Below are 14,021 nucleotides of genomic sequence, written 5' to 3'. Positions count from 1 at the left end.
TTCCCTGGGCCTGCACCAGGCAGCAGCCGTGTTTCTCAGCAGCACTTGCCCTTTCCTCCCTGGGTATTGACCATGTCTCTCCATTCCACATTCAGGGACACCAATCTGCCAGTTGAGGAAACACATTTTGGTGAGGGGAAGAGCTCCCCAAGGCACGTCTGCACTTTGTGAGTCCCGAGAGCTTGTGCAAACCTCAGGATGGAGCTCATTTGGCACCCACATTTGTATTGCAGATGGTTGGGGAGCACCATTACCAAGCAGCAAGTGAGAGAGATGGTCCCAGGACAAGATCTGCCTGATGGGGTTTGGAGCTTACAGCTGCAGTGTCTGAAGGTCATTGCCCCACATAAGGTGTGTTTGATATATATATGGCCGTGTTCCTGGAAGTAATGCCATTTGGGTGACTTAGTCTCACCATCAAAACTAGGCAGGATGAATCCCATCCCTGGCAAGGAGCATGCATAAACTGAAGGAACTGCCCTGCATAAACTCAAGGAACTGCCCTCCAGTTGCCCAGCGTTGGCCTTGGCATGGGGAGCACCTTCTGGGCCTGAATGGACAAGCAGAGCTGTGCCCTGCCTGCAAAGCTCAGGAACTGTTCTCCACTCTTAAAGAAAAAATGAGCACATTTTTCATCAGCTGAAACGCATCAAACACTGTTCCTTCACAGACAATGTTTTCCCATGATGTCAGGGTGGAAATTTCCAGCCCATGTACTATGCTCAGGAGAAGATATCCTGATCTTCCCCATTACACCCTTGACACTGCTCTGCCTAGTATCCTGTGTATTGACTCTCACCACTCTCCCACAGGTTTCCACATGTTCTGCTTGAACTGGCCATTTCTAAAGAAATCTTTCCAGCAGACTGCCTGGACGTCTGCATTTCCCAGTGTCCATCCAGCTTTCCTCCCCTCATTGGTCTCTACCCATTCAAACACCTCTCAGCTACCCAGGTGCTGCTCAGAGCTTCTTCAGGTGCTTTAAAGCTTGCCTTGCCTTGCAGTAGTCTGCTTGATGGTCTCTTGAGCCAACCCCTCCATTGTGTTTGTACCTGTTCTCCTGTGTATCTCACTGAAAGTGTTCCACTAAGGTCACCCACAGCGGAAAGTGGACTTCAGTGGAGGAAATGTGGACTTCATACATTATTTTTTTAATGCATTGTTTTTCCTTGCTACATTTTTTTTTTTTTTTTTTAATACTGGCAAGTAAGCAACATTCTTCTGTGATTGTGTGCAGCTGGTTCTCCAAATAAAGCCAGCAGGGATCTGTTCAAATGAGCTGAATGACTCAGCTACAGACTTTACTGGGAAAAGCTTGGATTTGAAAAATCATGATGCAAGTCCAGGTGACCACTGGGAGAAATGATGGATGGAGGTGGTGGTGAGGGACCACTGATGACAATGGGGCACAGGACAATGATGTCCCATACATTGTCTGACAGAAACAATCTTACCATTTCCTACATGTTCAGACATCATCCGCAGATGCTGTGGATCAATATGAATTGGAGAAGGTGGAGATTACGTGTTCTGTAAGCGGCAAGACAAAGAAAACTGGAAACAGAAGAGATCCTGATTTTTCTGTTACTTATCCTTTCAATCTTCTCTGCTCGGCTATACTCCTGAAATTTCCAATGAGTCCCAAAAGACTTGAAGAGTTAGGGAAAGTAATGCACAGAGAGATGGCCTGTTAGGGCGTTTTGCATGTTAAGGAGCCCTCTGGTGCCCAGTTCCTGAGCTGCAGATACTGAAAGCAGGAACAAGTCTCTGACAAAGTGGAAGGCAGAAGAAACCCCCAAGTTTCTGAGGGTGTTGGAGGCCTCACTGAGGGCCAACACTGACAAAGCCATGAAGAGAATGACCAGTCAATGTGATGGTCCCTGGGGGCTAAATAGGCAAAACTTGGAGACAGTAGAAGCAGGTGGCAAAGGCAATGTGATGGTGGCTCTGACCTCATGTAAGCCCTTGGTGTTTGTTAATCATCAGGGTGGCCAAGCCCTGACCCCCAGGGCCTGGTAGAAGAGGTGCTTTCCCTCAAGCATTGCTCAAGCCTCTACTGAGGGTCAGTGTGAGTGCGGGTGTGTGTACAACTTGGTGGTAGATTTTGCTGCTTTACACAAAAAGCTGTGGTGTTCTGGGGATTTGGCAATGGCTGTGAGTTCCCCACAACCCGTCCAGCCTGCTTCATAGCCCTGCTGACAGTCCTCAGTCACCTGAGATGTCCCAGGCCCAGACTTGTTTGCATCCTCAATTTGGATCCATATCCCAGCACTGCACTGCCATTACTATGGCTGCTGCTGCTGCCCTAAAATCACAGCTTGAACTATTCCACACTATCATGACTGCCACTTGATCCTTCACGTCCTCTTCTGGCCTGTAACACACTCTCTGCTACACACACCCTGCTCTCTCCCTGCACTTGCACGAGTCTCCCAAAACCTTCTCACTTCCCCTGCAGTAATGAGACCTCATTCCAGGAGGTTCATGGATTCTCCAGGCCCATGGATGTTGCTGAATTCTAGGCAAGTGTGGGTAGTGAAGGAGAGGAAGACAGGAAGGTCGGCTCACGGGCCATGAGGAGCAGTGTTCAGCCACCCCCAGTGACGGGTGTTCGCCATCTGCCAGGCCGAGGCATGATGGGACATTCTCATGTAAACCCCGGGTTGTGCAGGGTGCTGCAGCCACACTCCCAGGGCACACCTACTCCTCCTCCACCTACAGACATCAACTGCTTTCCAGTGCTGGGCTCAGGTGTGGTTGTAAGGATTTGCTAAAGACCTGAACCTTCTCCATGCTTCCAAATGACTTCACCCTCTCTCACATCACTACACACCTGCAGTCACTGCCTAATCACTAACTGACAAGTTAAGCAGCTCTCCAGGCTTTCCTCAGGTAATGACCATGTTTCTCCATTCATCAGTCATGGATCTGAGAACGACCAGTTGAGGAAACACCTCAAGATGTGTGAGGGGATGAACTCCCTGGGGCACCTCTGTGCTCTTGGAGCTCTGAGTGCTTTTGCAAGGCTCCAGGAGTTCATTTGGTGCCATGTATTTGGTGTTCCTTTCTGGAAACACAAAGCCTTGTGCTGATCCTGACTCCCTCAGGGTGGCCTATTGTACCACAGGACTTCTTGATGTGATAAGTTTATTCATTTCATTCCTGTCATTCAGTCTTACTTGACAAGGTAGCTCTTAATTTCACAGTGTGTGACCTCTGGCATGAAGTTTTCAGAGCAATGATATTTCTCTCATTCCTGACTGTTATCATTTAATGGGAAGAGCTCTCTCCTGAGGGGAATGCTTCCTTGCATGGGTACTTGGGGAGATCATTCCTGTGCTTGGAGGAGGCTGCCCTGTCAGGCCTGTCAGAGTTGTTCATGTTCCTTCACCCTTCAAAGCTGCTTCCCATGGCACCACCTGGATCAGTCTCCCAAGTAAGTCAAAGACTTCTGGTCTGGCGTCCAGAGTCTGTGCTCAGCTGCTGGCCTTCCTCACTGCCCTTTGGGGTCTGAGACCCCACTGTTTCATGGTCATGACAGCCAAGGCTGATGCTGGTGATCACATCCTGACCAGCTTTTCCTTGTGGGCCAGGGTCAGCTCCAGGTGACCATCACCCTCCTTGGCCCACCTAGCAGCTCTGGTAAGAAGTTGTCCCAAGATCCTTTAGGCTGTTGGCAACCTGTTGCTTTGCCTGGCCAGTGAATGCCACAGCACTTCCAATCCCCCAAATGCCTGTCTCTACAAATGTCTGTAAGATCTTGCTGGCAGTAACTGAGGCAAAGGCGACATAGGCAGTCTCAGATCTCTCTACACCTGTTATCAATTAATTTAATAGTGGTCCCATAGTATCTCTCTTTCTTCTTTAACTTTTCCTGACATAGCAACAGATCATCTTGGTGCCCTTGCATTCCTTTTTGAGTTTCAGCAGAGTTTTGATATGAACCATGGCTGTGCTTGGAGGATGCTGTTTTTGAAGGGAAGATGTACCCAGGAACACTGGTAAATGGCTTGGGCTGTTCCTTGATTGGATATTCAAGGGAGTGAGAAAGGACCCCGGTGTGATGTGCTTTGTGATCACGCAATGTCAGCAGCTAATGGGTAGAAGAAGGGACAGAATTTGCATCTCTGATGGCATCTGATGACTGGTGCCTCTGACTGGTGGCAACTGCCAATGGCACAAAGGCACCAAACCATACTTTCTGAGATGCCATCTGGGGTGTCTGTTGCACACCCTCCCTGAAGGAGAATTGCTTTTTGTATAGTGCCTGTGATTCCCATGCCAGCCCTGACATCTCCTGTAGCTCTGTGGGCCTGGATCTGAACCTGGAATTGAGTAGCTGATCAGAATTCTGTAACCCAAGGTGGGGCTGAACATGAGACAACTTCCACTATTACCACCCAAGATCTCGTCAATCCAACAGATGGAGAAGAAGGAGAGACTGAGCTCTCCCAATGGCACATGACTCCATTCCAGCGGAGGAATAGCTCTACATGCCACCTTGAACATAATGAGAAAGGACAGGTTCCATTGTCCTTAATTGGGCATCAGCTGTGATTTCAGTTGGCCAAAGGAAATTCCCAGGAGCCACCAGAAAGAGGTGCTCAGATGTTGTCCTGTCTCTATATCTGCCTGCACATATCTTGGATCTGTCTCTATTACCTGCACACTTTTCTGACCACCTCTGTCACCTCCACTGTCACCAGACATTTGCATCTGAACACCTCACTCCTGGCCTCCATCACCATTAGTTAGCATGGGAGCTGAGACAAGGAGCTGAAGTGCAGGTGCCTATTTACTGCAGACCTGCACTGAGGCAAGAGGGATCCCACCTCCTGTGGGTTTGTGGAGGGCATGGGAGGGAGCTGAGTCCCCTTCCAGCCCCAGGACTACAGACCCAGCATGAGATGCCTCCATGGACTCAGCAGAGATAAAGGAGATCCCTGCCTGTCACTGTCTGGGTGTCCTGCCCAATGATGGCACAAGAAAGAGGCTGCCCAGGGCAGTGCCTGAGTCACCCTCACTGGAGGTATTTCAAAGACACAGTGTTTAGGGACACAGTTTAGTGGTGGACTAGCTGGTGTTGGGTCCACAGCTGGACTTGGTGATCTTAAGGCCCTTTTCCAATTGAAAACATTCTATGATTCTCAGAAAAGTTGCTTCTTGGACCCAAGTCTGTCTCTCAGCAGAGCAATGACCCTGCTGGAAAGCAGTGTCTCTCCCCAGGTGCGGGAGGGAACATCAGTGATTGCTTCAGCCTGTTTCCCAGCAGGTTCCCCTGGAGGCCCAGGGACACATCTGCAGGGAGCCCAGAGAGGGAAGAAAAAGTGTCACCGTGGGCTGGTCCTCTGCTGCTGAGCTGGGCTGGGCTCCTGGGACAGAGGGAGCTCCTGGCAAGCGGGCAGCGCTGCAGAGAGACAGCTCTGCCCAGGAGCAGGGCTGGGGGCACTGCCTGCAGGCATCGAGAGGAGACCTGCAAGGCAGAGAGAGCTTAAAGGCAGTGTGGAGTGGGAGGATGCTGAGAGCTCACTGCGGGAGAAATCTTCACAGCCCTCTGCATGGTGAGTCTGTGGGTGCAGGGCAATAGAGCTTCAGCTCCTGCAGGGATCTCCGAACACTGGCACAGCTGACAGTGTGGGGGATCTGGCAGGAGGACTCCTTGTTTCTGTGCTGTAGAGGAGAAGGGTGTGCTCCAGAGCAGGGCTTCCCTGCTGCCCTGTCAGAGGGACAGGGCATGAGGCTGCCTTCTCCTGGCACCAGCTGCAGGGCTGTGAAGCCGGGTGTGCATGCAGGGGTGCCCAGGGCTGTCCTTCAGAGCAGGGTCCTGGTGTTTCAGGGGCTGAGTGGTGGAGCAGGGACTTTGCTGCCTCCCAGGGTCAGCACTCAGCGTGCGCAGGGAACTACCCATGACAGTGTGGGGAGAAGGAGTGGGTGAAAGAAACGACTCCTGGAAGGGCAGAGCAGGGTGCTGCTGCTTTTGAGAGGGTGCTGCGTGGGTCAGCTTTGCTCAGAGCTCCAGCTTAGCCCTGGACATTTCTGAGGGCACATTCAAGAAGAATGTCAAGGCAGCATTCTCCTGAAAGGTAAGGAGTCTTTCTTTCAATTTTTATCATCTTGGTGAGCAGGTGGGCAGTATGAGTCTCAAATTTATTTGTCCCATCTGGAGAATGCACTGAGACCCCGGTTGTCCTTAGGACTTGGCTGAGGTACTCCTTAGCCCCTGCACACACAGCGATGTCCCTGGACAGTGCCCAGCTGCCAGGAGGGGTCTGCAGGGCAGAGCTGAGCCCACAGTGGGTGGGATGGGGTCTGTGAGAAGGGAGAGGGAGCAGAAAAGGGGAGGGAGAAGCAGCTGCTGACAGAGACAGCTCCGACAGGGGCAGGGAGTGAGAGGAGGGAGCTGCTCCCAGAAATGCCATGGGAGTGGGGATTCAGGCACGTCCCTGCCATCAGTGGGGAAATCCCACGGTCTTTTCTCCCACCCAGCCGATCCTCTGCCCTTACGGCCATGGGGACTCAGTCACCTTCTCAGTGGCCTCAGCCCTGAAGAGAAGATATAATCAAATGCTGTACCATCCATCCCTGTCCTGCCTCCATTGGCAGCAGGTAGGTAGTGTTTATCTATTTTCATCCTCCTGTCCCTGCTCGTCTTTTCAACAGAGAGGAATGGGGAGAGGGGATTTGGGTTCATTTCAGAGATTTGTCCATGTGAGTAAAATATCCCACTCCCCTCCTAATCCCCAGGCTCCCTGGGATACAAATGACAAAATTCTCCTTTCAGGACACCCCATCCTTAGGACGTTCACTTCGTTCCCTGCCAAAAGCACTCCTGAAGTGTGCTGGGGAAAGCATAACAAATACTCAAAACAAAATCCCGAGTTTTAGTTGAATTGGGAGTGACAATGCTGAAAAGCTCTTTAATATGACAAGTGGATTTAATCTGAGATGACCCCATGTTCCTATTTACCTCCTGCTGTAGGTCAGGACTGACTCCCCTGTAGCCCACAGCACAGCCCGCTTCTTCCAGTGGCACCCTCAGCCAGCACCAAGCATATATCTCAAGAAAGGGACCTGCCAAAGGTCTTTCTGAAATAGGAGAGGCAGCTTTGGTGGGGTTTCTATGAGAAATGCATTAGGTTTTGCTCAAAGAATTTTCTTCTAACTTGCCACTGTATTTACACTCTCTTACAGTGCCCCATGCCCAGAAGAAGCTAATGTCCAACAGCAGCTCCATCACTGAGTTCCTCCTCCTGGCATTTGCAGACACACGGCAGCTGCAGCTCTTTCACTTCTGGCTCTTCCTGGGCATCTACCTGGCTGCCCTCCTGGGAAATGGCCTCATCATCACTACCATAGCCTGCGACCATCGCCTCCACACCCCCATGTACTTCTTCCTCCTCAACCTCTCCCTCCTCGACCTGGGCTCCATCTCCACCACTGTCCCCAAAGCCATGGCCAATTCCCTGTGGGACACCAGGGCCATCTCCTGCTTGGGATGTGCTGCACAGGTCTTTTTATTTGCCTTCTTGTTTGCAGCAGAGTATTGTGTCCTCACCATCATGGCCTACGACCGGTACATTGCCATCTGCCAACCCCTGCACTACGGGACCCTCCTGGGCAGCAGAGCTTGTGTCCACATGGCAGCAGCTGCCTGGGCCAGTGGGTTTCTCCATGCTGTGCTGCACACGGCCAATACATTTTCACTACCACTCTGCCAGGGCAATGTTGTGGGCCAGTTCTTCTGTGAAATCCCCCAGATCCTCAAGCTCTCCTGCTCACGCTCCTACCTCAGGGAAGTTGGGCTTCTTGTGCTTAGTGCCTGTTTAGTGTTTGGTTGTTTTGTTTTCATTCTTTTCTCCTATGTGCAGATCTTCAGGGCCGTGCTGAGGATCCCCTCTGAGCAGGGACGTCACAAAGCCTTTTCCACGTGCCTCCCTCACCTGGCCGTGGTCTCCCTGCTTATCAGCACTGGAGTGTTTGCCTACTTGAAGCCTCCCTCCATCTCCTCCCCATCCCTCAATCTGGTGATGGCAGTTCTGTACTCTGTAGTGCCTCCAGCACTGAATCCCCTCCTCTACAGCATGAGGAACCAGGAGCTCAAGGATGCCCTACGGAAAGTGATGAGCGGATGCTTTTCAGAAATAATTAACTGATTGTTTTCTTTTGCAGAGCATTCATAATGTAACTCATTACAGGCCCAGCCTGTCTTCTCAGATTCCTCATTGTGGTGGCGGTGGTGCGTTCTTTATTTTTCTAGTGATAATGTGTACAATGAAATTTTATTATTCATCCCACTTCTAATTCAATGTCTACATGTAGAATTTGACCCAGAGGTTGTGTAAATGAGGTGCAGCACTCTCTCTGTATTTCAGCATAATAAAGTACCCTGCAGTGACTTGTTTGCCGAGATCCTTCCTTTGACATCTTGGTGAAGCTGCAGGGCAGTGCCTTTGTGCAGAGGGGAAGGGGAAAAGAGTCTCAGCACAGCAGCACTGCCAGGCAGCACCAGCAATTGCTCTTCCCAGAGCTGCTCTCTTTCCAATGCCACACTCTCCTTCTGAGCCCCTGGGTTGGTGTAAGGCTGGAGTGCTCTGGCAACTCAGTCACAGTTCTGCTGTGTGTTAGTACTCTCCAGGAAGAACCTTGGTTCTGAGGACTTGCTGTATTTACACTGACTTTGTCACTCTGTTCCCTGCCCCACTGCCAGTTGGGACCAGGGTTCCCTCAGCTGCCTTCCTTGTGCTGACAACACATTTAGAGAAGCCCTTCTGGGTTCCCTCCCCACACGCGGACATTTCCAGCCACGACCAAGCTCTGGCTTTAGTGTCTCCATCCCTGCACCCACAGACCAGATGTCTGTCTGCCTCCTGGGCAGGCTGTTCCCCCTCCAGCCTCCCTGCACTTCCTTCTGGTGTTGGACCTCCTAAGTCAGGGGGGTCCCTGTTCATCCACGCTAACCTCTTGCCAGGCCCTGCTTCACTCTCTCTGCATCGAGCTGGCTTCTTCCTGGGCTTTGAGAACATTGTCCCTGAAGATCCAGGAGGGACTCACAGCCCCCTTGTCCTCCAGGACAGTCTGTCCTGGGTTCAGCTGGGATAGAGTTCATTTTCATGGGAACCTGATGTTGCCGAAAAACTTGGAACAAAGAACTTATCAGCACCAATTTAGTGTAGATAAGCAGACACTTCTTTATTGATGGCCGGTTGCGTGGGTGATTCCTCTCAAAAAAACACACACACCTGAACACTAAAATCATACACCTTATATTAAACTTATTCATTCATATTCATTAGGTTTCCGAGAAAGGTTATGCATATTCATTAGATTTCTGGGAAGTTATTAGCATATACAAATGTCCTTCTACACAGGCGCAGTGAAGGTCTCTGGTGGTCTTCTAGAGTCCTCTGGTGGTCTTTCATAGTCTTCCTCACTTGTCTGCTTCTTGACCTCTCAGGTGATTCTGCGCAGTACGATTCTCACCATCATCTATATTAATTTTCATAAAAATGCATACTATGTCTATTCTTAAATATAACCTTTCTAATGATTGGTCCTTCCGTCACACCATCTCATTAATATTCTGATGTTAAAACAATCATTGGTTAATCTCACTTAACTCTACTGATTGGAATCCTCGATAATTAGATCGAGGTGGGAAGGGTAAGGGGTTTCCAAGCAGCAAACTGTTGTCCATAACGGTTTCCTTAGTTTCTTAAAACAAAACACTACTGATCAACAAATCCTTGTCAAAGTTTCTGTGCTTAAATGATTTTAGACAATGCTTGAATTCTTATGGTTACACATAATACATTTTCTAAAGTTCCTAAGTTCCTATGACTCTGTATTTCAAACTTAACACTCCCATGGTTAAATGTGCAGAATATAATGGATATGTATAGTTTTTGCTAAAATATTTCTTATAATTCTATATTCCTATTAAAATTGAATATGATTAATTCTAACTAATAACAAATCAATACCAAATCAGTAACAATAGCACTGTGCTCTGCATCAGTAGCTAGAAAGGTGTTGATAACACACCAGTGTTTTGGCTACTGCTGAGCAGTGCTGGCACAGCATCAAGGCTGTCTCTCCAACATTTTTGCCCCCCCCAACCCCCCCGCCCCAATGGCAGGCTGGGGCAGGGCAAGATCTTGGGAGGGGACACAACCAGGACAGCTGACCTAAACTAACCAAACAGATATTCCATACCATATGAGGTCAGCTCAGATATAAAAGCTAAGTAAAGGGAGATGGAAGGGGGGCATTTTTGTCTTCCGGAACAAACACTACATGTACTGAAGCCCTGCTTCCCAGGAAGTGGTTAGACATCACCTGCTGATGGGAAATAGAGAATAACATCATTTGTTTTTCTTTGCTTTTGTGCGCGACCTTTGCTATCACTTTATTAAACTGTCCTTATCTTGACCCACGAGCCTCTTCTTATATTTTCTCACCCCCTGTCCAGCTGAGGAGGGGGAGCGATAGAGCAGCTTGGGTGGGCACCTGGCATCCAGCCAGGGTCAACCCACCACAGTCTGAAAACTTCATGCCAGAGGTTACACACCATGAAACTCAGAGCTACCTTGTCAAGTAAGAGTGAATGACAGGAATGAAATTAATGAAATTAAAGAACTTCAGTTTACCGACATGAAGAAGAGCTATGGTACAATCAGCCACCATGAGGGAGTCTGGATCAACTCAAAGGCTTTGTGTTTCAAGAAAGGAACACCAAATACATGGCACTAAATGAACTCCTGGAGCCTTGCAAGAGCACTCAAGAGTGCAGAGGTGCCTTAGGGAGGTCCTCACCTCACACATCTTGAGGTGTTTCCTCCTGGTCACTCTCAGATTCATGCATGGTGAAGGGAGAAACATGGTCGTTACCTGAGGAAAGCCTTGAGAGCTGCTTAACTTTTCAGTAGTGATTAGACAGTGATTGGCAGTGTGTAGTGATGCGAGACAGGGTGGAAGAAAAGTCATGGAGAAGCAAGGAGATGGTTCAGGGCTTTAGCAAATCCTTGCAACCACTCCTGAGCCCAGCAAGGGAAAGTAGTTGATGTCTGTAGGTGGAGGAGGAGTAGGTGTGCCCTGGGAGTGTGGCTGCAGCACCCTGCACAAACCAGGGGTTACCTGAGAATTTTCCATCATGGCTCACCCTGGCAGATGGGGAACGCCCATTGCTGGGGGTGGCTGAACACTGCTCCTCATGGCCCATGAGATGACTTTCCTGTCTTCGTCTCCTTCACTACCCACACTTGCCTGGAATTCAGGCAAAATCCATGAGCCTGGAGAATGCATGAACCTCCTGGAGTGAGGTCTCATTACTGCAGGGGAAGTAAGAAACTTTTGGGAGACACGATCGAGTGCAGGGTGAGAGATGGCTTTGTCAGTCTTGGCCCTCAGGGTGGCCTCCAACACCCCCAGCATCTTGGCATTTTCGTCTGCCTTCCACTTCTTTAGGGGCTTGTTCATGCTTTCAGCATCTGCATTATCCTGGTCAAAGAGCTACAGAGCCACCAGTGACATCACAAGCATCTGCATGAACAAGTTACATGCTCCAGCTCTATAAGCTATGCAGCCACTAGTGACATCATAAGCACCTGCACAGCAGGAGTGTCCTCACTGCCAACACCCCGGCTTCTTCCCCTCCATCTCCATCTCTGGTCTCCCACCTCCCTGTGCTCTTCTCCCTCCCAGGCACCTTTCTCACCCATTCCAACACCTCCCAATGCCTCTGTCTCTCCCTGTGTTTGTCTGGCAGATGTTACCTCGGAAGCATCATCCCAGCCAGGTCACCTGCATCTCCTTCTCATCTTCCTCTGCTGTCTTCGTGACTGTGCCACCTGTCAGATGTGCTTTTTGACCTCAAAGACCCTTTTGTCCCGCCTCCCTTCTGCTGTTAAATCCTGTTCCTGCAAGAGAAGTGACAATCAGTCGGTGTCACCTCTGTGGCATCACACTTGCATCTTCTGGAGCTGGACATCTGGTGGGAACTGTCACCATCAGCCCCGGCTGTGGTTGAAGTCTTCTCCTGGCACAGGCGCAGCTCTGGGTGTGCTCGGTGCGTACCACGCTTCCTGAAGGAGAACAGCAACACTCAAAGCTACTCCTGGGCAGTGCCCTGCTGGGAAGAGCTGAGTTGAAGGCAGGTTGGCAGCAGGTGCTGAGGCTGGTCCAGGGGGGCTCCCTGTCCCCCACCGTGGCCACAGGTCCCACCTCTGACTCCTTTCAGCAGGATTTTGGAAAGCCCGTTCCCAGCTGTGAGTGCCAGGCTGAGGGACCAGAGCAGGAATCGCCCCCTCCCCTGAGGGCCTCAGCCCCCAACTGGCCTCTGTCCCACAACTACCAAAACTCCCAAGCAGGCTCTCCCTCTAATTACATTATCTTCACTTCTGAGAAAAGATACCATCTACTTTGACATTCACTAGTCTGACTACGACTGTTAGAGGGTGATTCGGGCTTCAGTTCCAGAACAACAGAATTTGCATTAGAGAATCTCAGCCACCACCTCCATGATTGTCTGGTCAGTGATCCACAAACACTTCATTGTCAAAAAATCTAATAAAAAGTAACCTCTCCTCCCCTAATCTTTGAGATGAAGGATGGTACAAGAGCTTTGCTTCCCTCTTGTCTCCCAGCCCAGCTAGAAATGGCATTAGCAGCGCTGAGCATTTACAGGACAGGAAGAAAACTTGTCGGGCAGCAGTTGCATGCTGCTGCATAGGCTTTGATGTGGTTAGACAGGTAACCCGATCGGAAGATTTCGCGGTGTACGGAAAGGTAGGGCCCCACCCCCTCCAGTTACGTTAACCAATAGCAGTTCAGTGGTGACGCAAGCGCACCGTGGCTATATAAGGAAGCAACACGGGGAATAAACGCTTTTCGCCATCCACCACATTGGTGTCCGTGTGTGACTAGCCCGAACGGCTTGTACGTTTGCCGTCGTGTCTTCTCCGAACCGGGTCGCCTTGCCTCACAAGAGGCAACATAGTGGTGCCGAAACCCGGGAGGACGAAAACTAACCGCGCCCCCAGTACACGGGAAGGCGCGGCCGGGACATCGGGAATCTCAACGGACGCGAGAAGACGGCCGGAGCGGCCGGACCGGCTTCGGCGGGGAGGACGCTCCCGTACCGCCGGGATGGAAGCTCTCGGCAAGGTAGTTTTGCAACTGCATAAGCAGTGGGGGATTGACTGTAAGGCTAAAGACTTCGAATGCGCGGTTACAAGATTGCTTAAATTAAGCACCATTGAGCGTCCCGTAGACATTCTTCACCCGGAGTGTTGGGACAAATGTACGAAAACACTTGCAGAGGACGTAATGTGTTCAGGGTCCAGCAAGTGTCTTAAGAGTTGGGGGAGGGTTACGCAAGCATTGCGAAAAGCATTGCAAGAGCAAGAGACCTGGAAAGCGGCCCAAAGTTGTTTGAAAGTTACTCCTAAAGTGGGGGTTGGAGCAACTACTCAAACGATGTTTAGTGATTGTCCTGCCGATCCTGACCCACCATCCGAAGACAAAGATTGCCCGCAATCGTTGTCTCGGTCCCCCAGTCCTACCCCCAATTTGGCCGTAAAACAGGTTCAGCGGCAAAAATGTGATAATGTCGATGTGTGCGAGAACGCATTTAACAACGAGGGTCCCGAGGAGGTTTGCGAAAGACCGCCACCGTATGCGCCACAAAATGGCGCCGGCGAAGAGGGAGAGGGGCGGGGCGGCGAGCCGTTTCCCGCCACAAACATGCGCAGTCGGGAATCCAGGGAAAAGTGGGAGGAGATCGCGGACGGAAAAAGGGAGGGGAGCCCGGGGCCCAGTCGGGGGGCGCGTCCCAAGGCATTTCCTTATAAGGAAAGAAACCCCCCGGAAGGGAGGCGGAGAGGGGGTGGGAAGAAGCCTGCCCACGGAAAGGGGAGAGGGCAGAGCCCAAACAAAAGATACCGTAGCCCGGAAGTCTCGGACCACTCGACTTCCACCTCTGACTCGGAGGACGACGGGGGTGGCCGGCGGCGCGTGCGGGATGC

The 14,021-nt window shown here is 50.7% G+C and overlaps 1 protein-coding gene across 1 annotated transcript; it reads left to right on the top strand.

The window, feature by feature from the left end:
* Positions 1-5,515: 5,515 nt before the first annotated feature.
* On the top strand, positions 5,516-8,153 carry LOC126037167 (olfactory receptor 14J1-like). Its single transcript, XM_049797441.1, has 2 exons — positions 5,516-5,561; positions 7,192-8,153. The coding sequence occupies exons 1-2, from the start codon at positions 5,516-5,518 to the stop codon at positions 8,151-8,153; spliced, it is 1,008 nt and encodes a 335-aa protein (XP_049653398.1).
* The last annotated feature ends 5,868 nt before the right edge of the window (positions 8,154-14,021 follow it).

Source organism: Accipiter gentilis, unplaced genomic scaffold, assembly GCF_929443795.1.
Source record: "Accipiter gentilis unplaced genomic scaffold, bAccGen1.1, whole genome shotgun sequence".
Lineage (NCBI taxonomy): Eukaryota > Metazoa > Chordata > Aves > Accipitriformes > Accipitridae > Astur > Astur gentilis.
The sequence above is the reverse complement of the archived record's forward strand: the minus strand, read 5'-3'. Positions and strand labels throughout refer to the sequence as shown.